Source organism: Macrotis lagotis, chromosome 1 (assembly GCF_037893015.1).
Source record: "Macrotis lagotis isolate mMagLag1 chromosome 1, bilby.v1.9.chrom.fasta, whole genome shotgun sequence".
Taxonomy (NCBI): Eukaryota; Metazoa; Chordata; class Mammalia; order Peramelemorphia; family Peramelidae; genus Macrotis; species Macrotis lagotis.
In genome coordinates, this window is record NC_133658.1 from 485,731,717 (window position 1) to 485,759,258 (window position 27,542).

Sequence of the window (27,542 nt, forward strand, 5' to 3'; positions counted from 1 at the left end):
TTATCATTTTAGCTATATTAGTAATTTTGAATTTTGCCCTCAATTCAAATAAAGAATGCAAGGGATGGGCAGCTTAGGTGGTACAGAGGAAAAAACCATTGGCCCAGGAGTTAGGAGGACCTGAATTCAAATTTGACTTTAGACACTTAACACTTACCTAGTTGTTTGATCCTGGACAAGTTTTAAGCCAATTGCCTTGCAATAAACAAAAACAAAACAAGTGAGAGGATTGGTAATGTGATCTCTTGGGTGGAAAAAAAAGCACAGATTCTTGGAGAATTCCCTTATTCCTTCCCTCAGCTCTTATTTTGAATCCAACTAAGTCAAGGAGGCTTACATAAGGAAGTTATGCTTCAGTGGGGCTCATTTGATCTTTTTTAGAGTTATGCCCATATTCGAAATAAATAGAAACATTCTCTATGAATAATCCACATCTGCTAGTATACTATAATCGCTTGAACAATTTTCTTTTTTTTTTTTAGGTTTTTGCAAGGCAAATGGGGTTAAGTGGCTTGCCCAAGGCCACACCGCTAGGTAATTATTAATTGTCTGAGGTCGGATTTGAACCCAGGTACTCCTGACTCCAGGGCCGGTGCTCTATCCACTGAACCACCTAGCCACCCCTCTTGAACAATTTTCAAGACAAATTAATCACTTATTGCCCTTATATTTGTTATTACTGAGGTTTTTCCCTTCTTTGTACTTTCTTGCCAAATTACTATAGCTTGCCTCTCTCATCTAAGCAAGAAATTTGTAATAATAAGGGGAAACAAAAAACCAAATAACCAAAACAAAAAAGACCACCACATTTGTTTGAGATCACAAAATCAGCAGATACTAGGATAAACAATTTGAGAATCTTAGATAGAACATGCGGTTGCCTCAGATGAGCATAAACACATTTATCCAAGGACCCATGAAATAATATTACTACAAATTTATCCTTGAAATAGAAAACATAGGATAAAAGCATAATTCACTACTTTTAAAATTAGGTAATAATAATCTAACAATCTTTTTAGATATACAGTACTATGCCTCTCTTGCAGATGAGGAAAAAGTCAAAATGATTTTGCCTAAGAGCTATGCAAATTACATTAGATAGTACCCTAGGGAACTCAACCTATGAGTTCAAGCTTGGGAGAGAGGATAGAAAACAGAGGGAACTCTAACACACTCCACTATCCATTGGAGAGACAGTATGAGGTAGAGAATAAGGTATTGAACTTGGGGTTAGAAAAACCTGGTTTCAAAAACTGCCTCAGAACTAGCTGGGTGACCTTGGGAAAGTCACCTAACTTCTCATGCCTTGATTTCCTCATCTGTAAAATGAGAATTATGAATTCAATTGGCTCTAAACTGATTTGACTCTAAATCTCTGATTCTATGAACACTAGAAAATGGATTAACCTATAAAACATGGATTAGTGTTATCTCATGAGTTAAATAACATCTCGGAAAGTAGGGTCCTAAAGGAATGAAAAAGATGTAAATATGGAATTTTTTATTAAAATATCAAGGAAATTTTTTATAGAACTATCAAAGAAGATAAAAGGCCAGCACAATAGCTTTTGATTGAAGGTAGGGATTCTAGATAGTATGCAGCAACATGAAAGAATCATGAGGTTCTAAAGGAAAATTCCACCTGTTTCATAATTTGTTTGAGAGTCAGTCATGTACACACACTTACTGAGTCATCTTTTTTAGCTTCTTGTAGAGCACTGATGGCACTCCCATGAGCCACAGGAGACCTGCACACCAGGTTCTTAATCCACTTAATAGCAGAGTTTACGTAATCTTCAGTGGCAAAAACAGATTCACACTGCCACTTGATCATGATCTGAGCAGCTCTGAGGGGAAAAACAATCACATTGGAGGGTGGTTTAGTAGTCATTCAATCAGCTATGTGGATCATCAACTTTTGGAGGACTAAAATACTAAGAAATACATCTTATAATGTTTTCATCATATTAAACCTCTTTTTGAGGAAGAAAAAGAAGGAAGGAGGGAAGAAAAGAAGGATGGAAGGAGAGGAGGGAGGCAGCGAAGGAGGGAGAGAAAGAAGAGGAAGTAAAGAAAAAAGAAATAAAGAGGGAGAAAGAAGAGACAAAAGAAATAAAAAGTAAACTAAGGATAATGTTAGTGACTAATAGAAAATCCATATGTTTAAAGTTTAGTACCATTCCAAAGCATATAACAGACTTTTAACAAATTAAAAATTAATAAACAGACTTTTAAAAAATAAAAATGACTGAAGCCATGAAATAATCAAAATAAGATAATATATTAGCCATAAGAATAGATCCATAAAATACTGTAATACTCATAGAAGCATTGTTTGTTTTTAATTATTTAAATATTTTATTTGTTTTTCCAACTTCATGCAAGTTTTCAACAATCATATTGCAAAGTTTTATATTTTTCTACCTCCCTCCTTTCCCTCCCCCCTGCCCCTGACAGAAAGCAATCTTATATAGGCTCTACATGTATAACCACACAAGAATTATTTGTAATAAAAGAAATCTAGACATTAACATGATTAATGAATTGCTAGACAAATTGTATTATATGAATATAATGTATATAATTAATATAATTAATATAATATAATACAATATAATTGCATTATATGAATATAATGATTATAATGAATATAATGATTATAATGACATAAATCAATCAGGGACTAAGAAGATTTTAGAGAAACTTAAGAAGATTCATACGAAGTAATGCAAGATTAAGAAAGCAGAGTCAAAATAATATTATACACAGTTCATTCATATTAAGAACAATGGATAATGTATATACATTTGGTGAACTATCAAAGTTTACCATCATCAGTTGCATCTTCAGCCACAATTACTGGATCATTATGCTGAACTGTTTTTTGGGAAGACTCTATGTGGGTAGGTGCTGAAAGGACAGGGTATTTGGCTATTTGTTTCTAAGGTCTGCTTTGTTAAAACAACATGTATTAGTATTTTTGAAGACTATATATTACTTCAAATGTTGCAATTTAAGCAATAAATTCTAACCATGTGAGGAAATATTAAGACCAGATCATAAAGCACCACGAGATTTAGAATTTCAAAGTTTCCCACAAACTGTATAAAGTAAAAAGAAATACTTGAGAAATTACTGGCAGGTAAAGCCACATTTAAATAGTGCTGTGGAAAAACAATGGCCTAAGAGTACAAATGCTGTGATCTTTTGAGTTTGGCTAAGTAATGACAGGACCAAAGAGGAGAGAACATGCAAATTAACCTGCAATATCTTTATACTCAAAATCCTTAATATAATCAACCCAATTTTCCACTTAGAGTTCTGTAAGATATCATGATTGATCACCACATTGATGAAAGTTCTGAAGGCTTTAAAATTGTTTTCCCTGACATTATACAATCATCATGCAAACTGATTTTTTGGTTCTATTCATTCTACTCTGTATCAATTCATAAAATTCTTCCCAAGTTTCTCTAAAAAGCTACATATTTCTCGGTCTTTATGGGACAATATTATTACTATATATATATAATATATATAAATATGTATGTGTGCTATTGCTACATATATATATATATATATATATATATATATATCACAAATTGTTGGCCATTTCCCCATCTCTTTGCTACAATACAAAATATTTCTATGCATATTTTTACACATAAATGATTTCCCTTTGTCTTTGAATTCTTTGGATAATATGCCTAGTAGAAGGTATTAGGGTATATGTGGTTTAGTGACTAGCTATAGTTTCAAATTGTTTTCCAGAATGTGGACTAACCCATATATCCACTAAAGACATATTAGCTCATACTAATTCTTCAAGAAATTTGTCAGTTAACAAGAAAAAAAGAGATGACTAAGTTGCTGAATATATTAGAAGAATTCATGAAAAAGTATTTGGAGGATTGGGGTTTTTTTATGATAGAGTAAGAAGAGGTCCTCCAAAACTGAGATTAGATTCTCACTAGATTAAATATCTTAACTATGTGCTAACCCTCAGAGTTTGGCCTACTAAAAGACAAATGTTAATCTCCAGAGTTTGATCTTAAGAATGAGCAAAACTGGGGCAGCTAAGTGGTGCAGTGGATAGAGTACTGGCCCTGGAGTCAGGAGTACCTGAGTTCAAATCTGACCTCAAATACTTAATAATTATCTAGCTGTGTGGCCTTGGGAAAGCCACTTAACTCCATTTGCCTTTCAAAAACCTAAAAAAATTATCAGTTATGCTTTTCCCCTTCCAAGTTGTAGGAATTATCTTGAGATTTGTAAGATAAATCTTTATTTCAACTTTTACAATTGAGGAGGCTTTCTTAAAGACAAGTTTAATCTTTTACAATTACTAATTTGATCTGATTAAAAGGAGATTTTCTGAAAGATGCCTTTCCTACCACTTCTGTTCTTAAAAGGAAAGAAAAATAAGTCATGTAAATATATTTGTGTGTATATTTATTAAAGGACAAAACTCATTGTTCACAAGAGGAAACTTAAATATGCACATTTGTGAATGGAAAGGAGTTGGTAAAGAAATAAAAGTAGAGATGGGTGAGAAAAAGGAAGGTGATAATATCCCTTTAAATTCTTAGTTCTGTCATCCTAATTAAATCCTTTAATAATACTCTAATAGCTCATCTTTGTGGGTAACTCTTCCAGTGATGCTCGTGGCAACCCATCCAAATCTTCATTCAACTCTTGTCCATATCTCGCCATCAACCTTGCACAAGAGATCTACTCAATAAGTTGGGGACCTTCCTCCACATCTTCTGGTATGGTGTGTTTACTAATAAAAGATAACAACTACATTTTTAACCTTTACTCTTTCTATGTGACCAGCCCATATCCTTTTTTTATGGGTCATATTTCTACCTTATATATACATACTTCATATATATATATATATATATATATAGTCCTTCATACTAATTCACAAATATAGTTTTCCATGAACTATCTGATGACAGACACCCTGTACCTCTCCACTGACTTTTAGTTGACCCATAACTTCAATTAAGTTTAATTTGGCGATTGCTGTTATTTGTCATTATTATTATTATTATTATTATCATTAACTAATTAGGCATCTTCACTAAAATTCATATATGACTTCTATCTTTCTTCAGATCATTTATTAGTGAAAATGGAATCAACTTACCGTATAAGATTAAATCTGGTCAGATGAGCCACCTGTTCCTCAATGACCATTATGAGAGCATCTTTGCAAAGGCTAAATTCCTCATCATCTAGGGAACCAAAGTCTAACACTATAGTGATACATTTGTCCAAAATTACACCAAAAATTTGCCGGCTTCCACTGGTCAACCAATTCATCCTCTGCTTGAAGCATTCCACAGCATCACTTAAAAGCTCCAAAAATGGATAGACCAACTCAGTTTTTGCTGTCAGCTTTACACAAACAAAAACACAAAGAGATACCACCATCAAATTCTGGAATCTTGGGGTTAGTAGACAAGAGATTTTTTTTTAGGTTTTTTGCAAGGTAATGGGATTAAGTGGCTTGCCCAAGGCCACACAGCTAAGTAATTATTAAGTGTCTGAGGCTGAATTTGAACTCAGGTACTCCTGACTCCAGGGCCAGTACTCTATCCATTGCGCCACCTAGTGGCCCCTATAGACAGAGATTATTGCCCCATTTCCCTATCTGTGGAAGAGCTTCATCTAAGTCAAGCAATAAAAAAGAAGATTCCATATTTATAAACCACTTGAAGGATTACAAAGGTTCACAATAGAGATAAATCTCATCTTACATATAGTACCTGGCAGCTAGGTGTCACAGTGGGTAGAGCACTGGCCTTGGAGTCAGGGAGATGGGAATTAGAATCTAGCCTCAGACACTGACACTAACTGTGTGACCTTGGGTAAGTCACTTAACCCTGATTGCCTCACATCCAGAATCATCTCCAGTTGTCCTGATTCCTATCTGGCCATTGGACCCAGATGGCTCTGGAGGAGAAAGTGAGGTTGGTGACTTAGCACAATACCCTCTCACTCAAATCCAATTCATGTGTGTGTTATGATTTTCTTCAAGAATGAAGGACAAGGGGGCGGCTGGGTGGCACAGTGGATAGAGTACTGGCCCTAGAGTCAGGAGTACCTGAGTTCAAATCCAGCCTCAGACACTTAATAATTACCTAGCTGTGTGGCCTTGGGCAAGCCACTCAACTCCATTGCCTTGCAAAAACTAAAAAAAAAAAAAAAATTATCATCATACATCAGGAAACTGAGGTTTAGAAAAATAAAATGTCTGCCAAACAATACACAACATGAGAGCTGGGGTTTAAACAAATAATGCTATTTTAAAACCTCATATAATCCCCCAATTGTTTCCATTTTTCATAGTGCATATTTAAAAGACAGCAAAATATCAAAGTCTATAGGAGAGAATTAAATCTAGTTAATGCCACTTGTCTAGTCTATCAGGTCTGATTAATTTATGAAAAGAGATGTCAGCTAAGGCTGATAATAATCCATTCCTTCCCATTTTTTCAATTGAAAAAATTTTTAAAAGGTCCTCTAAGGTTATGATTCAGCTAACAAGGAGAAAGTTAGCTTGTTGTATTCAAAATGTTTGTGTACTTTTTAAAAATGTTTTTATAAACTTAATTTATATGCAAGGTTATAGGAATATCTTTAAATAAGAACACTTGGTCACTCTCAAGAGATTCAGTGGAAAAGAGGAGAGACTAGAAAATCAGATTGTGAAATTCTCATACAAAATGTTCCTAAATAGATTATATAACCAATTGTTGCTGGGGAACGTTCTGAAATTCACAAATATTTATTCTCAGATTTATTAGTCATGATGTCATAGCTACTCAGCACTCATGGCCAGAAGCAACTCAATCTCTCTCTCTCTCCAATCCTGTTTCCAACCAGTATTTCATCATTCTAAAGTTTCTTGAATTTTTTTAAGTTATGACATCACCTATCCTTCATAGTAGCTTTAACAAAAAAGGATCAGAAACTCCATATTGCTTCTGTGCAATATGTAAACCTTTAAAGTTGGAGTTTCCAAGGATTCAACTGTGAACAGTAAAAAATTATTTCTTTTCCTTTCCCCTAAAAGGAAGGAAATTATTTTTGTTTCTCAGTTAAAATCTTCCACAATCAGACTTCATTGTACTCTTCTGAACTGATTTCACATTTCTATGTCTCATTAACTTCTACATTCCATATTCTATTTCTCACCTCCATTCCTTTGCCTGGGCTGTCCCCCATACCTAGTATATACTCCCACCTTTTCTTCATCTCTTAAAATCCTTGGTGTTCTCAAGGTTCAGTTTAGTACCACCTATTACAGGAGGACTTTTCTGATCCTCCCCAGAGGTCAGATATAAACTTAGGTCTTCCTGACTCCAGGCCCAGCACTCTATCCAATGGACTATACAAAGATGCAATTACCCTATTAGAGAACTCTGAGTAAAAAATTCCATCAAAGACTCAAATCCTTGGGTATCAATATTAGCTTGTACCTTGAAGAAGACTGTAAAACAGGAATGTAGGAGTTAACTGAAAGGCAGGGCAAGGAAATCCTGTTGTTGAAGAGTGAGGATTCTAGGCAAGGAAGTGGCAATAGAATCATAAATCGTAATATTATGGGTCAAGTTATGTTTCACCATTTTCCTAGAGTAATTTAAGTGCTATCTGTACCCCAGATGATGGAATCTCATCAAAATAACTGATCAAAAATATCATTTTTGAGAACAAAGGATATTTTGCTTTTGTCTTTGCTAGCCTAGTATATTGCCTTGTCCTTAATACATGATTGCTGAATAAACAAAAATTTAATTCATTAGATTAAATTTAGAGCTAAAAAGGATTTTAGAGATGTTTAATCCATCCCCTTCATTTTGTAATCACAAAAACAGAAGCATAATAAAATAACTTTGCATGGGCTCACACATGTAGTAAATAATCAGAATTCAAACTTACGTCTTCTGTCTGCAAATTCAGGGCTCTTTGTGCCATCAAATTGTTGACAGATATTTATATGTGTGAACATAAAGACCACGATTCTGTAGAGAGCTTAGATCAGATACAATTGTGTAGTATCTTAGGAAATTGAATTTTGCCAGGTGTCAAGCACCTATTCTTAAATAAATATTTTTATGTTCCAATAACTATTCTAATTTTTTGTTGTTGGGACAAAGTTAGTGAAAAGTACTATCACAGACTTAGATTTAATCATATAATCCAATTTCTTTATTTTGCAGATAAGGAAATTGAATCCCTAAAGACAATATAACTAAGTCACGCAGGTGATAAGTAACAGAACCAGAATTCAAATGCAGAAACAACTGGAACTCTCCCTCCACTGTACCACAAGATTCAAAGGATCTGAGTTCAAATTCTGACTCTGAGATTTGTTATCTGAGTGACCTTGGACAAGTTAATGAAGCCTCAGCTTCCTCATCTTTAAATAAGAGAATTAGGTTTCTGACTCCCAATTCCATGATTCTTATTGGAAGGAAATTCTGTGTTGTGCACTCAAATAGAAAAAAGTAATACTTTCTTTTAACTAATTATGAGAGACTTAAAGCCAGGAGCACCCTCAGTCATCCTAAATTACTCTAGGGAAATGATGAAACATAACTTGACCCATAATATTACGACTTATGATTCTATTGCCACTTCCTTGCCTAGAATCCTCACTCTTCAACAACAGGATTTCCCTGCCCTGCCTTTCAGTTAACTCCTACATTCCTGTTTTACAGTCTTCTTCAAGGTACAAGCTAATATGGATACCCAAGGATTTGAGCCTTTGATCGAATTCTTTACTGAGAGTTCTCTATTAGGGCAATTGCATCTTTGTATGGCGTATTAGATAGAATGCTAGGCCTGGAGTCAGGAAGACCTAAGTTTATATCTGACCTCAAATAATTTTTAGCTTTGTGACCCTAACAAAGTTACTTAACATTATTTGTCTCAGTTTCCTCTTCTGTAAAATGAGCTGCAGAAGGAAATGTGAAAATCCTTTAGTATCTTTACCAAGAATTGGACAAGATGGAGCAAAAAAAAAAGATGTACTTCCTATTCAAGACTACCTTGCAATAGGAATACTGGTGAAGTTACCCACTAAATTAGAGGCATAGAAAACATAGACATAAGAGGCAGTCAAGCACCGAGTCTGAATCCTGCTGCCTCAGATGCTTACTAATTATGTGACCCTGGGCAAGTCATTTAACCCTCTCTGGCTCAGTTTCCCCATCTGTAAAATAAGCTAGAGAAGGAAATGGCAAACCACTCCAGTATCTTTGCCACCCCAAAAAAAACCCAGGAACAAAAATCTTTATGTGATAAATGAAATATATTATTATCAAACATAAATGTATTAAACCATTCAAAGAAAAATTTTTATATAAAGCCTTGATTTGACTTTTGTGTTTATTCATCTAGAATAGATTCTATTTCAACAACCCATTTCCCAGACCTTGTCATCATTTAATGAAAGACATTACATTTTGATAAATTCATTTACCCTATAAACTGTGCCATCTTCTGCTTTACAGAATTGCCAAAATAGACCATCTGCATATCGGGAAGCCACAATTCTTCCTATTGAAGACACATAATCTGCATTTTTATGAAAAACACAAAAGTGGAGTGAATTATTTTTTTTCTCTGTCACAGTTTAGACAACCCCAGTGATGTCAATTATACTATTATATATACAATTATACTATGACTTAAATAATGTTTCAAGAATAACCATCTTTGACACGTTATTTTTCTGTGCATGTGAATGATAAGTATAGTTAATATCTTGATTTAAAATCATAGAATTCTCAAGTTAAGGAAAATCTAATTCCATCCTTCTGTTTTACAAATCTTCTCAGGTAGTCAAATAGCACTGTGGACAGAGAACTGGGCCTGGAGTCAAGATTTGAGTTCATATCTGGTCTCAGACACCTACTATCTGTGTGACCCTGAGCAAGTCACTTGTTTTTGCCCTTTGTTTTCAAAGAACAGCAATGATATCATGGAACAATGTCTGACTTGCACATGAATTGAATTTCAATGAGGTAGAGTTGAACGAAGTTGTCAACTTCATTCTCTCATCATTCAGTGGAAGGGCAAAAGTCAGAATGACTTGCAATGGGCCAAGATGCTATGGATGACCTTGGCATCTGTGACATCTGACTAAGATCTAAACACTTCATAGCCACCACTCAGATCACCTATGAAGCCATTGGAAGAAATTGTTCTCATCACTCTCCAGGAAGAGATTTCACATACTTAGGGTGAACAGCCTCCTAGCACCAACAGGCTTGAGGCCAGGCAATTACCCTCAACCTGGTTTCACCCATCTGGGAGGAAGCTTACCCAGGTATGTCCATGTGCAAGGTACAGTTTCTTGAAACCTTAGGTAAGAATTGGGTAAATCAGGTAGACACCAAAGGTGGATGAGCAGCCCTAAAAAAGACTCAGAGCTACTAGTTCCTTTGAATACTCCAAACACACCACTTGAGTCAGTTAAACTATGTTTGACCCAATTTTCCCAACTAGATAACAATACTTATAAAAAGTGCTTTTTTTCCTTCCCCTTAGTGCTTTTTCTTATACTGATTAAATCACAAGCTTCAATAGATAATTAGAAATTACATTTAATTTGAAGAATTTAGTCATATTTTGAACAGCTTTTCAGGACTGCGAAAATTAATCTCAAATTATTAAAAAATATCAAACATTATACTTTGGTGAACAACAGCACAGAGTTCCTAGATTTGGGGGAAAGAGGATTTGGTTCAAATTCCATCTTACTAGTATGACTCTGCAAGTCACTTAAACATTCTAAGGCTCACTTTCCTCATCTATAAAATGAACTGTTTTTAAAGTCACATATTTATTCTTTCAACATTCTGCAAAGGTCTTTAAAAAGTTATTTAGAAATTAATATTAAGCTTTAATTCTAATAAGGTTTTCTAACTTAAAAATATTCACACATTTCAAGAAAACAAAGCCATCAAACTTTAAAAAATACTTAAAATATTTCAAGAAAACAAAACTGTCACACTTTCAAGAAAATAAAGCTATCTAATCCAGTTTTCTCAAATTTAGAACTATTGCAAATATTAAATGAAAAAAAGTAGGAACTATGAAAAGGTCTTAAACATAAAAAGAATTCCTAGTTCCTAAAAGTGGAAAAATAGATTTGAAGGGAACTTTTAAGTTCCAATTAATCTTATTTTCAATTCCAGCTCATTTTGTACTAAGACTAACAGTCTCAGAGACATTGTAACTCATTATATTTTCTTGGCTAGTTGGTTGCAGAGGTCATACTAGAATCTAGGCCTCCCAGATTCCAATTCTCTTTCTTACTGTTTGTTTCTTCTGACCCTATTGTCACTCAGAAGTTACAGTATCATTTCCTGCCTTTTAATTTTTGACATTATGTTCCTAGAGTTTAGGGAAGAAGAGGACAGAAATGGATCGATTTTTTTTCTCTTTTTTATTTAGTGCTCTGATTCTTTTCAATTCTTTGTAGATACAAGTACAATATTTTAGTTGTCCATCTTTTGTCATCTCCCATTTTTTCTTTTTTTAGTTCTTTTAAAAAAAAGTTATTTTTATTTTTAACATTCTTTTCTTTTTAAATTTTGAGTTACAAATTCCCTTCCTTCTACCCATTCCTTTTCTGCTGAAAAGGCAAGAAAAAAATGATATTGATTAATTATACATATGAAATCATGTAAAACATATTTCCATATTAACCATATCACTAAAAAAAATTTTTAAAGTGAGAAAATTATACTTCATCAGTTCTCTGTCTAGATGTGGATAGCATTTTTTTTTACCATGTCATTTGAAATTGTCTTGGATCACTGTATTGATCAGAGTAGCCAAGGCTTTCACAGTTGATCATCACTATTACATTGCTGTTGCTATGCACAGTGATCTTCAGTTCTTTTCAGTTCATTTTAATTCATATAGATCTTGCTATGGTTTTTTTTTTCTGAAACTAACCCCCTCATCAAAAAAAATGGATCAGCTTTTTCCAAGCCATTAAGTTCAAATGGAAAAGATTCTAGTTTCTAGCTATACCAAATTTGAATTTCAGGAGACAAAGTACTGAAAGAAAGGTTGGATTTTTCTGATTGGGTATTGTAAGTAAAGGGAAGTTAAGTGGCATAAGGATAGACCACTGGCCTTGGAGTCAGAAAGATGGGAGTTCAAATCCAGCCTCAGATATGTGACAGGTCCTAGTTGTGTGACCTTGGGCAAATCACTTAACTCTAATTGCCTCAGGGGAAAAAATCTCACTTTTGTCACTTGGCAAATCACTAAAGCTCTCTTTGCTTAAGTTTGCTCATTTGTAAAATTTGTAAAATGAAGAGTCAGTTAAATGATGTTCCATAGTCCTTTCCAAATGTACCTGATCTGGATTGTTTATTTCAAAGTCTAGTTTAGCAGTCACCTCCTCTAAATAGTCCTCCTCCTAACCCCACCTGTGCTGATTTCCATTGGTATAATAGACTTTATATCACATGCTTGAGATTGCCTCCAACATGGGAATCTCATCAAAACAGAAAGTTTTAACCTGGACTCCACAAACCATCAAAGGCTCCACAGATAGGATTCAGGGAATCCATGAACTTGAGTGAAAAAATCTGCACTTTTATATTATATTATATTATTATTAATAATAATATTAATATTCATTTATTATTTATATTATATATTATATATATTGTATATCAATAATTATTTCCTTTGTAATTCTATGTATTTTAATTTGTCATTTAAAAACTTAAAAAACAAAGAATAGATCTATAGACTTTGTCAGACTGCTCAAAGAGTCTATAACAAAAAAAAGTTAAGACTTCCTGCTTTAAACATACTATAAGTAAAAATGGGTGCAATTGTAGCAGGCAGCAAGTTTTGAGGGTATGGTGACTAATTATTTTAATTCAATTGACATTTCTTGCTTTTTCCCAGGATCTGAAATCACCATTTCAAAAAGGTCACCTTTCCAGTGTTATCTAATTTTATTAGAGTAGAGTTAAATCAAGATTCAAGTTTCTACTCAACTGTTACCTTCAAATCTAAAAGATCTTCCTCTGTCCCCTCCCCAGGACTATACCTCTGCAAGACTTTGTGGTTCAAGAAAAGTCACTACTATTAGTATGTGATATGAGTGATTATATGAGGTTATAAGATGAAATGTAAGACATGGCTTGTGCCTTTCAGATGGCTAACCCATGAACAGATTTGTTGCTTAATCAAAGAAAATAGAAAGAAAATCAAAGTTTCCAAAGGAAAAAAGATCTAGTTTGCCAATTACTTCAAGCCCTCTCAGAAGTTAAAAAAAACTTTCTATTTCTTGATAAACTTTCTATATCCTAAAACATTTCTCTCCTTCCAGTTCTCAAATGTTAAGCAAGACTGGACAAGACCAAGGTTGATTAATCAGTCCACTCACTCAATGTATTTCCCATAGTTTTAAGGTCTTTTGACAGATTCCAATTACATTCTTATTCTTTATGATCTTTTTCCTTAACCTGGTCCAAATTTAGGATTGGTTCCCTTTCATATCAAGCTTTAGAATCTGACTATATTCAAGACCAATAATGAAAACTGAGCAATATGAGTAGTAAGATTGGGACATTATCTATAAGAAAAGGGGTAACTTATTCTTCTGCAAGATTTCTTTAAGGAAAATAATGATTCCATTTGAAGTCTGTGTACAAACCCCAATAATTAACCAATGGTGAATTAACCAATCCAAATAAACTATGCTTATATGTGATAGAAAAATAGTTAAAGCAACCCATGTCCTAAATATTCTGAGATTACAAGAAATTGATATTTTTGGTCCACTTAAATGGTTCCATAATGCATGGAACAAAAGTTGATGTACAACATGATGGTTGGTGAGATTTTCAAGATACAATACCTTCCTGATGTGGAAATCCAATTTGAGATAAAATGTGGGACCGGGTCAGCTTTTTGATTTTAAGTCCATGAATTTGAAGCCATTCCTGGGATGAAATGAGATTGTGCCTGTTCAAATGTTCCTGACTATTGCTTGTTGTCACATTCCTCAATGATGGCCTTTCATAATCAGGGGTTAATAGTAATCTCTCCAACTCTGTTTCATCAATTAGGTCACAGGAAACCACTGTAAAAGAAGGGTCTGAAACACAATTAAAAAACTTATAGACAACATTTATATGACTTTTTTACAATTTACAGAAGACAACATACATTCATTTGACCTCCACAGCAACTCTGTTTAGTAAATAGGAAAAATATTTCTGTCTTGTTCTTTTTTTTTTTTTGCAAGGCAATGGGTTAAGTGGCTTGTCCAAGGCCACAAAGCTAGGTAATTATTAAGTGTCTGAGGCCAGATCTGAACTCAGGTACTCCTGACTACAGGGCCAGTGCTCTATCCACTGAGCCACCTAGCTGCCCTGTCTGTCTTCTTTTACACATGAGACTAACGTCTTAAAGAAGCTAATTGGCTTTTCTAAAATGACATAGTTAATTAGTAGAAGAAGCCAGATAAAGGTAGATTTTTTCTAACTCCAAGTTTAGTGTTCTTTTCAATAAATAGAGGAATGAATACCCTCCCTTGTCCATTTTTTTTACCCCTCACCTCTGCCTCTCACTATATCCTTATATAGATTCTTCCCCTCAACCTGTCAAGTATATATTAAACTTCTAAAAATAATCGTAACTTATATATGTCTGAATGCTGAGCTAACAGAATGGCTAGGGCAACACCCACAATTCAGGATTAAACCAGATTATAATGATAAAATGCTAAAAAATAAACTAAAGCAAAATAAAAATAAAAATGAATAAGCAAAGATAAAAAATGTTAGCTACTTTGGTGTAAAAGAAGATCTGGGTTCATATTCAGAGGAAGATAGTGAGGTTAAAAAAGTCACTCCAACTCCAAAGAGTAACATCAAACAGTCAGAAGACCAAAAACAGTTTTTGGAAGAACTTAAGAAGAAATTCAAAAATCAAATAAGAACAATTGAGGAAAAATTAGAAAAAATAAAAGCATCAAAGAAAATTATAAAGAGAAAGTTAACCAGTTGGAAAAAGAGGTCCAAAATCTTAAGGAAGAAAATAATTCCTTGTAAACTAGAATTGGGCAAGAAGAATCAAATGATGTTATAAGACACCAAAAAATAATAAAATTGGAAACAATAAAAGAAAATCTGAAACATCTCATTAGAAAAACAATTGATATGGAGAACTGATCAAGGAAAGACAATATAAGAATTATTGAATGGGGGCAGTTAGGTGGCACAATGGACAGAGTACTGACTCTGGAATCAGGAGGACCTGAATTCAAATCAGACCTCAGACACTTGATACATACTAGCTGTGTGACCTTGAGCAAGTCATTTAACCCCATTCCCACCAAAAAAAGGAAGAAAAGCATTATTGAGCTATCTGAAGATTACTATTTAAAAAAGAATCTTAATACATCATTACAAGAAATTATTGGGGTGGCTAAGTTGCACAGTGGATAGAGCACTGGCCCTGGAGTCAGGAGTACTTGAGTTCAAATCCAGCCTCAGATACTTAATAATTACCTAACTATGTGGCCTTGGGCAAGCCACTTAACCCCATTGCCTTGCAAAATAAAAGCAAGCAAGAAAGAAATTATTAAGGAAAATTGCCCTAGAGTTCTAGAACAAGAAGGTAAAGTAGAAATAGGAAAAAAATCTACCATTCACCATCTAAAAGAGATTCCAGGGGGAAACTTACAGGCATGTCATAACTAAGTTTCCAAATTTCCAGGTTAGAAAAAAGCAATAAGAAAAAAAAAAAACAATTTATATACTGCTGAAAAATAGTCAGGTTTTCACAAGACCTGGCAGTTTCTAAGCTAAAAGATCATAGGTTTTAGAACATTTTATTTCAAAGAGCAAAAGAGCTGGAGTTACATCAAAAATAACTCAACCAGTAAAGTTGAGTGTAATTCTGAATGTTTTTTTAAATTGACATTTGGAAAACTGAAGAATCTTCAGGTATTTTTAAGAAAAAAATCAATGGCAAATGGTCAAAGGATATGCAAAGACAATTTACAGATGAGGAGATCAAAGCAATCCACAGTCATATAAAAATTGCTCTAAATCATTACTTATTAGAGAAATGCAAATTAAAGCTTCTCTCTGAGGTACCACTTCACACCTCTCAGACTGGCCAATATGACCAGAAAAGATAACGATCATTGTTGGAAGGGTTGTGGGAAATCTGGGACACTAATACATTGTTGGTGGAGCTGTAAACTCATCCAAACTTTCTGGAGAGCAATTTGGAACTACTCCCAAAGGGCAACTAAAATGTGCATACCCTTTGATCCAGCAATACCACTACTGGTTCTATACCCTGAAGAGATGATGAAAAAGAGTAAAAACATCACTTATACAAAAATATTCATAGCAGCCCTGTTTGTGGTGGCAAAGAATTGGAAATCAAGTAAATGTCCTTCAATTGGGGAATGGCTTAACAAATTTTGGTATATGTATGTCATGGAACACTATTGTTCTATTAGAAACCAGGAGAGACAGGAATTCAGGGAAGCCTGGAGGGATTTGCATGAACTGATGCTGAGTGAGATGAGCAGAACCAGAAAAACACTGCATACACCAACAGCAACATGAGGGTGATGATCAACCTTGATGGATTTGCTCATTCCATCAGTACAACAGCCAGGGACAATTTTGGGATCTTTGCAATGGAGAATACCATCTGTATCTAGATAAAGAACCATGGAGTTTGAACAAAGTCCAAAGACTATTTCCTTTAATTTAGGAAAAAACTGACATCTGATCTTGTTATCTCTTAATACTTTGTTTCTTCCTTAAGGATATGATTTCTCTCTCATTACACTCAATTTGGATCAATGTATACCATGGAAACAATGTAAAGACTGGCAAATTGCCTTCTGTGGAGGGTGGGGGGAGGGAAGTAAGATTGGGGGGAAAACTGTAAAACAAAATAAATAAAATCTTTAATTAAAAAAAGTCAATGGGAGATTCAATATAAAAGATGCAGAATTAATAGAAGGAAAACATTAAAGACTAATTATATGGTACCCATTAAGATCATACAGTTTACTTATACATATATATAAAATATATATTATATACAAATATATAAATATATATTTCATATATATTTTCATATATATGAAAAATGTTTTCAGTTTTATTAAAGCTGTCGTCATTTTTAAGGTAGTTTGAAAGAAAGGTTGGAACTGAGTTGTGTATGATGGAATGATTCTATAAAACAAAATTGGATAACAAAAAGTAAAAGGAGCAATTAAATTATAAAAATGTGGCATAAAAAGAAGAAACAATACAGAGGAAGTAGATGGGTAGAGAGCTGGTAATGTTTTAACTTTACTTTTATCTGGGTTGAAGAGGAAATATGTGGAAGGGTGCAGAAGTTTTCTGAACATGTGGAAAAGTGAGACAAGAAGTGAGGGACAAGGAAGGAAAGGAACTTTTAGAGGGGTCTGTAGACTGGAATTTGAGAGAGTCAAGGGAGAGGATGGAGAAGGACTTTTGGTGAGGTATATGGATTGAAATTAGAAATGTTGGGAGAGAGCATGTAGGGACTCTTGCAGGTATGGGTGAGATGAAGATGGAGAAGAAAGTAAGAAAGAGGATTAAAAAGAGGCTGAAAAGAAAATAGTAAAAAAAAAACGAGGAGGGAAATTAACAAATAGTTATAACTTTGAATGTGAATGGGATGTTTAAAGCGGTTGTTTGTAGGGGCAAAGAAATGGAAATTGTAAGGATTCCCATCAAATGAAGAATATGGTATATAGCTGTTTGGGGATGTTACTACTTTTTAAGAAATGATGAGTTCATCAAATAATTATCTTAGAAAGGCATGGAAAGACTTAAAATGATGGAGAACAATGTGAGCAGAACCAAGAGAACACTGTATACAGCAATAGCAATTTTGTTTTAAGAATATCTTTGGGGGTGCAGCAGAGACAAGATGGGGACAGGAGAGAATCCTCTCTTAGGTGTTCTCTCACTGATGTTTCCAAACACAAAATAAGGACTCTAAGTGAATTTTTGAGACACAGAACCCACAGAGGGATCCAGTGAGGCAATTCTCCAGCCCAAGGTAACCTGGAAAAGAGTGTAAAGGCTCTGCTCCACGGGGTAAGAGGGGTGACCTGCCAGAGTGAAGGAACTTCAGCCTCCCAGAGGCAGCCCCAGGGCTCTGGGAGCCAGGGCTCATGGCAGCAGGGGCAGTTTCCTGATCTACACCCCAGGGAGCACTGGACACAACTTGGGGGATCAGTTGGGGGGGACCTCTGCCAGAGCAAGCACCTGAAGTGGCACTCAGTGAGCAGCATGGCCACCGCAGCCCAGATCTAGGAATCAGAAGCAGGCAGAGTTGGTAAGCAGGAGCCCCCAGGTGTGAGTGCTGAGCCTAGTTAGGGGAGTGGAGAGAGACTGCCAAGGTCTGTCCTTTGTCTCTGGAACAGGACTCTGGGGCTCTGACCACATTCAGATCCTGATCACAGTCTAGGCCCCCCATAGAACAGTAGGGCTCTCCCCCACCTCAGCCCCGTGGCAGAGGGGTGCACTTGTGGTCATTCACAGACCACGAGAGAAGACAAAGCCTCACACATGGAGCTCTTTGGGGGGGAGTTGTCCCAATAATACTCAAAAGCTCAAGAAGCACCTCAAAACCAGGCACAGGCTGGAGAAATGAGTAAGCAGAGAAAAAAAGAGGAACACCATTGAGAAATACTTTGTCTATGATCCCAAGAAGGATCAAAACACTCAGTCTGAAGATGAGGAAGTACAAGGTCCCAAGTCAAAGAGAAAATATTACACCAGTCAGCTGCAGTCAGGATCACACAGGACTTAGCAGCAATTACATTACTCAGAATATAATATTCCGGAAAGCAAAAGAGCTCGAAATACAACTGTGAATCAACTACCCAGCAAAACTGAACATCCTCTTCCAGGGAAAAAGATGGACTTTCAATGAACCAGGGGAATTTTAAATGTGCCTGTTGGAATGGCCAGAGCTGAACTGAAAGTTTGATCTTCAAATACAAAACTCAGGTGAAGCCTAGAGAGTGGAGGAGAAGGGTAAAATATGAGGGACTTGATGATGAACTACATGTATCAGATGCCATGTATCTGCTGCCATGATACTGATAATACTCATACGAATCTTCTTATTTAATAGAGCAGGTAGAAGGAGCTTTTATAGATGAAGCACAGGAAAGAGCTGAATTTGAAGATATAAAGTGGTGTAAAATGGAGTCAATGGCTAAAAGGGAAATGTACTGGGAGAAAGAAAAAGGAGAGGTGGAATAGGCTAAGATATTTCATATAAGATTTTTTTGTTATTGCAATGATATGGAAGGGAATGAGGGAAACTTCACTCTCATCAGAGATGGCAAGGAGAGAAAACAACATATATACTCAATGGGGTATAGACATCTAGAGTAAGAAGGAGAGAAGGGGGACAGGGGGAAGGTGGGGATGTGAGTGATGGAAAGGATGGACTGTGGGAGGAGAGTAGTCAGATATAACACATTTTCTTTTTTACTTCTTGCAAGGGGCTGGGATTGGATGGCCTGTCCGGGACCATAGGGCCGGGTGGATGCTGGGCCTAGGGTGTGGTATGAGGGCTCGGAGCCCCTTGCCTCCAGGGCCGCATATCTGTCTGCTGCTCCCCTCAGCTACCCTACAGCACATTTAAGAAGAGGGACAGAGTGAAAGGAGAGAGAAAATAAAGTATATGGTGGTGAAGTACGAATGGAGGGAGTTGTGATCAGCAATGGCAACAGTGGAAAAATATGGAAGTAGCTTTTGTGATGAACTTATCATAAAGAATGTGATCCACCCATGACAGAACTGAAGGAGTTGGAATACAGATAGAAGCATATTTATTATTATTATTATTATTATTATTATTATTATTATTATTATTATTATTATTATCTTGGGGGTGATTTGCAGGGAAGATGGGGCTGGGTGGCTTGCCTGGGGCTGCACAGCTGGGTGATTGTTGGGTGTCTGAGGCCAGATTTGGACCCGAGTGCTACTGACTCCAGGGCTGGTGCTCTGTCCGCTGTGCCACCTGGCCACCCCTACTACTATTATTAATATTATTTTATTTTATTTTGAGTCTTTTTTTTTGTTTTTTGCAGGGCAATGGGGTTGGGGTAGGCTTGCCCTGGGTCACACAGCTGGGTGATTATTGGGTGTCTGGGGCCAGATTTGGGCTTGGGCCGGTGCTCTGTCCACTGCACCACATGGCTGCACTTATTATTATTATTATTATTATTATTATTATTATTAATTTTAATTATAATTTTTTCTCTTTCCTTTATTGCTCATGCAGGTCTATATTTTTTGTGGGGAGGGGGTATTATGTTTACTCTTAAGCAAGAATATTTTAGTAATGTTTAAAAAACATTTGTACAAAAATAAGAATAAATAAACAAATAAAGGACAACAAAAGAATATCTTTGAGGAGGGCAGCTAGGTGGCACAGTGGATAGAGCACTGGCATCAGAAGGACCTGGGTTCAAATCTGATCTCAGACACTTCATAATTGCTTAGCTGTGTGACTCTTAACCCCATTGCCTTAAATAAAAATTTTAGGAAAAAGATGTCTTTGAGCAACTGAGTCATTTTAGCAATTATAAATCTACAAATAAAAAACAAAGGCTATATATATGGAAAAAAATATGGTATCTGCATCCAGAGGAAGAACATAAATAGAAGTATGTGTAGAATATTTTATATATATATATATATATATATATATATATATATATATATATGCCTTTTTGTGTCTAATGGTAGCCATATCTAGTCTAGGGTGGAGAAGGAATAAGGAGAAAGAAACAAAAAGGAAAAGGAAAAAAGAAATTTACTTGTTAACTTTATTATATATTTAAAAGTAATAGCAAGTTGTATATAATAAATTTGCAGTTCCATTTACAATTATCTTTTTATTATAATATATTATGGAAATGATTATTTTATTCCACAAATTAAAAATAAAATAAACTTTAAAAATACTACTAGCTTGAACTAGCAAGCAGATTAAAGAATATTAGGCATATGATATTGGTCACTTGGACTACATTGCTTTCAATACCTTCCTGGGACAATTTTTTTTTAAGTTTTTTTTTTTGCAAGGCAAACAGGGTTAAGTGGCTTGCCCAGGGCCACACAGCTAGGTAATTATTAAGTGTCTGAGGCTGGATTTGAACCCAGGTACTCCTGACTCCAGGGCCAGTGCTTTATCCACTACACCACCTAGCTGCCCCTTCCTGGGACAATTTAAAAGACATTCAAATTCTTCCTCAATCAGAGAAGCATATGAAAACCTGCAGGAGCACAGCTAATGCAGATTCATCCAAGAGCTAGAACAGCAGGGAAGGATGTCCTGATAAATGTTTCACAACTGTTCTATGAAAGAACAAAAAAAAGTATGTACAACACAGTTAAGTGTAATCTGTATTGCCAATATTTTTCCAATACTTTTTTCAAGTCTGTTGTTTAGTCATTTAAGTCATGACATCATGTATAGTTTTCATGGCATAGGTACTGGAGTTTTTTGCCATTTCCTTCTCCAGCTCATTTTTACAGATGTGGAAACTGAGGTAAACAGAGTGAAACAATTTGCCCAGGGTCACACAGCTAGTGAATATTTAAGGCTGGATTTGAACTCAGCTTAGATTTGATGGGGCAGCTAGGCAGATCAAAAGTTGGTACACTGGACTTGGAACCAAAAAGATGAGTCTTACTGACACTTATTAGCTATGTGACCTTAGGCAAGTCAATTAATCCTGTTTGCTTCAGTTTCTCATCTGTAAAATGAGCTGAAGAAAATAGCAAATCACTCTAGTATCTTTGTCAAGAAAAACAGGGTCAAAAATTTTTTTTCTAAAAGAAAGAAAAAAAAACAGAGTCACAAAGAATTGAACATGACTAAAACAAGTCAACAATAGATACTAATGAATAATAATAAATAATAATTTTATTGTCCTTCATTTTTGAAGAAGACCACATCAGAAAGGTAGTGCCTAGACAAGAATGTGAATTGGATTTGAGTGTGGGGAGGCTGTGCTAAGTCACCAGCCTCATTTACTCCTCCAAAGCCATCTGGGTCCAGTGGCCAGATTTGAATCAGGACAACGGAAGATGGCCCTGGATGTGAGGTAATCAGGGTTAAGTGACTTGCCCAAGGTCACACAGCTAGTAAGTGTCAAATGTCTGAGATTGAATTCAAACTCCTGTCCTCCTGACTCCCAAAGCCAGTGCTCTATCCACTGCACCACTCTACAATAGAATATATACCTAGCAGCTCTGGCACCAACAAGAAGCAATGAAACACACCCTCAGTTTAGCTTTTTAAGATGAATTCTGTTGGGAAGAGAAAAGATTCTAAGATATCAGCCTAGAGAAGTTATTGCTAAAGGAGAAGTTGATAAATGAGACTGAATAAAGGCGGAATTAAAGCACCAACTTGTAGCTTTCTATCTAATTATTCTATTCTTTCTAACTAATTCATAATTACAGTTAATTAAAAAATAATTAGGTGAATTGTATGGTTCAGTGGTTAGAGTGCCTGACCTGGATATTGCTTAGGAGAAAGGCTAACACTCAGTTTAATATTGTTATGTTGTCCATGTGAAAGTCATCACCCCCTGGAGACTCAACTAACCTGAGATCATGAGTGCAAGATAAAGGAATGAGCCCACTTCTGGGTGCTACACATAAATGTTAAACAATAAAGAAATGGTAAAATTCTGATCTTCTGTGAATATCTTGCCTTTTCCTTTCATTCAACCAAAGCATTATTAGGACAAACAAAAATACCAACTGTCTATTTCTTTATAGTATTCATTTTCACTCCAAACAACTTTTCTCCGAAGGTTTCCAATCATTTTCTAGGTAGAGTTTGGAGCTACTCTTCCCCTTTTAACTTGAGAAGCAAAAGGCTCAAAGAGCAAGGAACAAACTAATGATCCTCAGTCTTCTTTTCAGGATTCACAGCCTCGTTTCTCCAGCAAAGGAGTCCTTAAACTTGGTCAGAGGTTCCTGTGGAGGCAAGAAAGGGCATCTTAAGATAAACAATTTCAATTGCTCAACATTATTGACAAATCTCTCTCTACTTTTAAAAGCATTCATTGTCCTTGTTATATTCTGAAGGGCTCCTTACAATATATAGATAGGGTAGTGAAAAGTTCACCCCAGGTAAGGTGCATATTGACTTGTAAAACAGTTTAATTAAGCTCCCCAAAGACTTTTTTTAATAAACCTAAAGAATTTTCAAGTCCTATATTTTACATATCAACTAAGGTGAGGCCTTTATGGTACCAAAACAAAGATAACTTGAATCCTCTGATCCATGCAACCACAGAGTAAATATACTAACTCTTTCTTCCCAGATCCAATTTTGAAAGAAAAAAAAAATGTTCTGATCACGCTGATCTGAGAGCCAGTGTGTTTCCATATGATAAAGTCAAGCCAAAACACTAAAGAGTTTATTTAACCAGGGATCAAATGCCTGCATTATAGAGAATGGAGCTAATCGGAAAAATGGAAATTACCCAAGGAAAACAAGAGAAGAGTTGGAAAGAACATCTCCTAACAAAAGGATACATTCTTTACAAATTTCCACAAGTCTCAAACTATTCTAGAATTTGGAGAGAATCTCATTTCTCCAATAAGACCAAGGTTAATTGTGCTGCTATGGTTAAAAACACAGGACACAGGGATTCCTCTCTCTCTCTCTCTCTCTCTCTCTCTCTCTCTCTCTCTCTCTCTCTCTCTCTCTCGTCAATCTCTGTCTCTCTTTGTGTCTGACATTCCCTCACTCTCTTTCTTCTGAGAGTTTCTGAGTATATTTAATTGAAATTAAATCACTGAGTATATTTAATTAGAATATGTAACCAACTTTTTTAAATACAAAGAAAATCAAGAAACTTGCCCTAAATCATAAAGGTCAACAAGCCAGGATTACATATAATTCTAGTAAATAAAAGGGAAACTTGGAGCAGGAAAGGGAGGTTGAGAGAGAGAGAGAGAGAGAGAGAGAGAGAGAGAAAGAAAGAAAAAGAAACAAAATAATCACCCATGCTTGAAAATTAGGAGGGGTTGGGGAATTGAAGGGCAAAAGGAGGAGAGAAGTAGCAAAAAGTATTTAGGAAGAAGGAAAAGGAGAAGGCAGTTTAAAAAAAAAAAAACATGTCATGGGTTAACCCCAGAAAAAGATCTGTATCTCTTGAAGGTTCATTGGAAGGAGTTATATAATCACTTAAAAAGAATTACAATCCTTCTGGATGGATTTTTGGGTCCTTTTTGCCTTAAACTGCTATGGGGCAGTGATTTACCACCCTCAAAAGCTATGATGTAAGAACTGTGGAACTAATTCAGATTGTCCTAAAAAAATTCTTCTGTGGTCAGAAATGAAACAACAATTGATGAACAAGAGCAAACTAATGATTTTAGTTCCTAAAATTCCTTACCTTCTTGAAAAAAAATGAGTTTGAATATATCAGATTAGTGACTTGACATTTTGGCAGTTGAGATGTTCTCAGGGAAGGGAATGAGTGGCCATAGAACCTGTGAAGAAGGCAATATCAAGTTGCTACACTATCCATCTCCTCAGAAAATACTGCTATTGAGACAGTCAAGATGACAGAATAGAAGAAATCACCATAGTCCAAATTCCCCCAAAACTTCTCCAAATGATCTAAGAAGAATGCTAAACCAAATAGTGGATGAGAAAGGGGAGAAACTATCTTTTTAGTCCAAGATCAAAATGTGACCTACAGTAAATGACCAAGGGAGGAATGGTATAATAAGGAAAGAACAAGATCATTGATCCAGTTCTGAGGAAGAGCTCTGAGCTAGGGCAACAGCACAGTCATATCAAGATCCAATCAAAGACAGTCTCAGGCTCACATCTTTTTTTCATTTCACATTTCACTCAATTTCCAGTCATGTCTGACTGTGATTGCATTTGGAGTTTTCTTGACCAAAGAGATTGGATTGGTTTGCCATTTCCTTCTCCAACTTATTTTACAGATAAGGAAGCTGAAGCAAACTTGCCCAGGTAGACATAGTGTCTAAGATCAGATTTGAACTCAGGAAGATGAATCTTCCTAACTCCAGTTCTGATGCTCATCCACTTAGTATCCACACAGTTGTGTCAGAAGTTCAAGATAGGCCAATACAGAAGATATTAGATTTTGGACTCAGTCCCTGGCTGTATCTCTGAGTGGAAGCATAGACTCAGAGACCAGAGCTATATGCTAGTCCAGCAGGGCAAGAATTTCTAGAATTTATCTGAGGACCTACTCAACAGGTAAGTGTTTCCCAAAGATTCTAAGAATCTAGACTCTTACCCAGAGTTCCAAATTAGGCTTGTAGTGCAAGAATAACCCAGAGCTGATCTTGGACTCAACTTCAACCCATGTCAACAGCTTAGGGCCTAGAACATAGACTCAACACATAAAGTGCCAAAAATCCCCAATATAAAGTCACACTCAAAGCAAATTGTGGATGGAGTTCCCATCTAGGAAAGCAGACCTGGGGTGGGGGGGTGGGGGAGTCTCCAAGTGGAGTTGGGATCATAGACTCATAAATCTGAGCTTTTATATGTCATCATTATCAAGTTGTCCAAAGCAGATCACTGGAAGAATGACTAAACAAACAAACAAAAGAAAAAGAGCTTTTATGGAACCAGGCAAGACACAAACCAAGAAAGGAAAAAGTCAATCTAAATACCTACAAAGATTCAAAGGAAAACACAGCTACGTGTATATATCAATTAGCATATCTCAAAGAAATAATGAAAGAGATTTGTTTGTTTTTGATGACTTAAAATAATATAAATGAAATGAGTGATAGAGTAAAGCATTCAAAAAGAAATGAGAACAGTAGAGGAGAAAATTAACAACTTGGTCCTAGAAATACAAAATCTTACCCATGTAACAGATTCCCTGAAAATTAGAATGGGCTAATTAAAAGATAATGGCTCCATAAGACAAAAAATATTAAAACAAAATCAAAAGTTTAAAGAAATAAAAGAAAATGTAAGGGTATCTCATATAAAAAACTGAACTGGAAAACAGATAAAGGAATTGAACTATCTGAAAGTCATGACTAAAGAAGAAATCAGGGATGAAAATTATCCAGATCTCTTAAAACCAGCAGGTAACATGAACTTAAATTCCAACAAGAGTCAATTGAGAGAGTGAAAAAAAATGGAACACTTAGTTATGATTTTTTTAATGTATACATATTATATATATATAGATGATGTTTAAAAAATAGAAGGAAGAAGAGAAAATAAGGAAAAAAGGAAAAGATTAGGGGATTTTTCATGAAGGGTTCTTACAAAAATTAGTCTATAGAAATAAGGAAAGTGCAGGGGAGCAGAAGTCACTTGAACATCACTTTGAACTAATGTAGGGTGAAGTGAACAGAACCAGGAAAGAAATTTATATAATAATATTGTAAAAATGAACAATTTTGAAAGACTTAAAAAATGATGTTCACTGCAATGATCATTCATAATTTCAGAGGATCAATGGTTTAAAATGCTGCCTACTTTTAAAAAAAGATAAGGACTAGATATGCAGAATGAGAAGTACATTTCTGGACATGTTTGATGTGGGGATATATTTTGCTTATCCACTGTATATCTATTTAGGAATTTGTTTTTCTTTTTTTTTCCTTTGAAAGGAGTAGAGAAGGCAGATACTAATTAAATCTTTTAAACAAAATTTATTTTTTTGTTCTTCAGTTTAATTTATTTTATGTTTAGCAATTCTTTTTTGCCTCAGATTTATTTTTCAACTATCATTTTTTGCAAGGTTTTAAGTTGTACATTTTTCTCCCTCACTTTTTTCCCCTCTCCCTGACAGAAAGTAATGCAACATAGGTCATACAGGTATAATCATCTAAACGTGGCTCTATGTTAGTTATGTTGTGAGTGAAGAATCACATCAAAGGGGCAGCTAGGTGGCACAGTGGATAGAGCACTGGCCCTGGAGTCAGGAGGACCTGAGTTCAAATCCAGCTTCAGACACTTAATAATTACCTAGGGCAAGTCACTTTAAACCATTGCCTTGCAAAAAAAAAAAAAAAAGAATCAAATCAAAATAGAAAAAAAATAGAAAGAAAAAAGACAAAACTTTAGAAACTGAAGATAGTAAGTTTTGATCTGCATTGAAATTCCATAATTTCTTCTCTAGATATGGATGGGGTTTTCCATAACAAGTCTTTTAGACTTGTCTTTAATTACTATACTACTTAAATGAAAAATCCATCATAGTTGATTACAATCCAATGTTGCTATTAGTATGTATAATGTTCCTCTGGTTCTGCTCACTTCACTCAATAACAGTTCTTGCAAATCTTTCTATGCTTTTTTTGAAATCCTGTCCCTCATGATTTCTAAAAGAGTAATAGTGTTCCAACACATTCATATACCACAATTTATTCAGTCATTCCTCAATTGATGGGCATCCCCTCAATTTC

The 27,542-nt window shown here is 35.3% G+C and overlaps 1 protein-coding gene across 4 annotated transcripts in view; it reads right to left on the minus strand.

Annotated features, from left to right (window-relative positions):
* VWA3B (von Willebrand factor A domain containing 3B) overlaps window positions 1–27,542 on the minus strand; it is a 237,656-nt gene that overhangs the window by 199,160 nt on the left and 10,954 nt on the right. For 2 of the 4 annotated variants that reach the window (XM_074213731.1, XM_074213729.1), the window contains exons 3-7: window positions 22,873–23,090; window positions 13,919–14,158; window positions 9,503–9,597; window positions 5,159–5,409; window positions 1,691–1,850 (exon numbers count right to left, since the gene is read on the minus strand). In XM_074213731.1, the coding sequence (XP_074069832.1) occupies window positions 1,691–1,850; window positions 5,159–5,409; window positions 9,503–9,597; window positions 13,919–14,158; window positions 22,873–22,936 (810 nt within the window). In that variant the 5' untranslated portion in view covers window positions 22,937–23,090. Of the gene's footprint in view, window positions 1–1,690; window positions 1,851–5,158; window positions 5,410–9,502; window positions 9,598–13,918; window positions 14,159–22,713; window positions 22,826–22,872; window positions 23,091–27,542 lie in introns of those variants that run through there. The other 2 variants (XM_074213732.1, XM_074213730.1) reach the window with 2 other exon arrangements.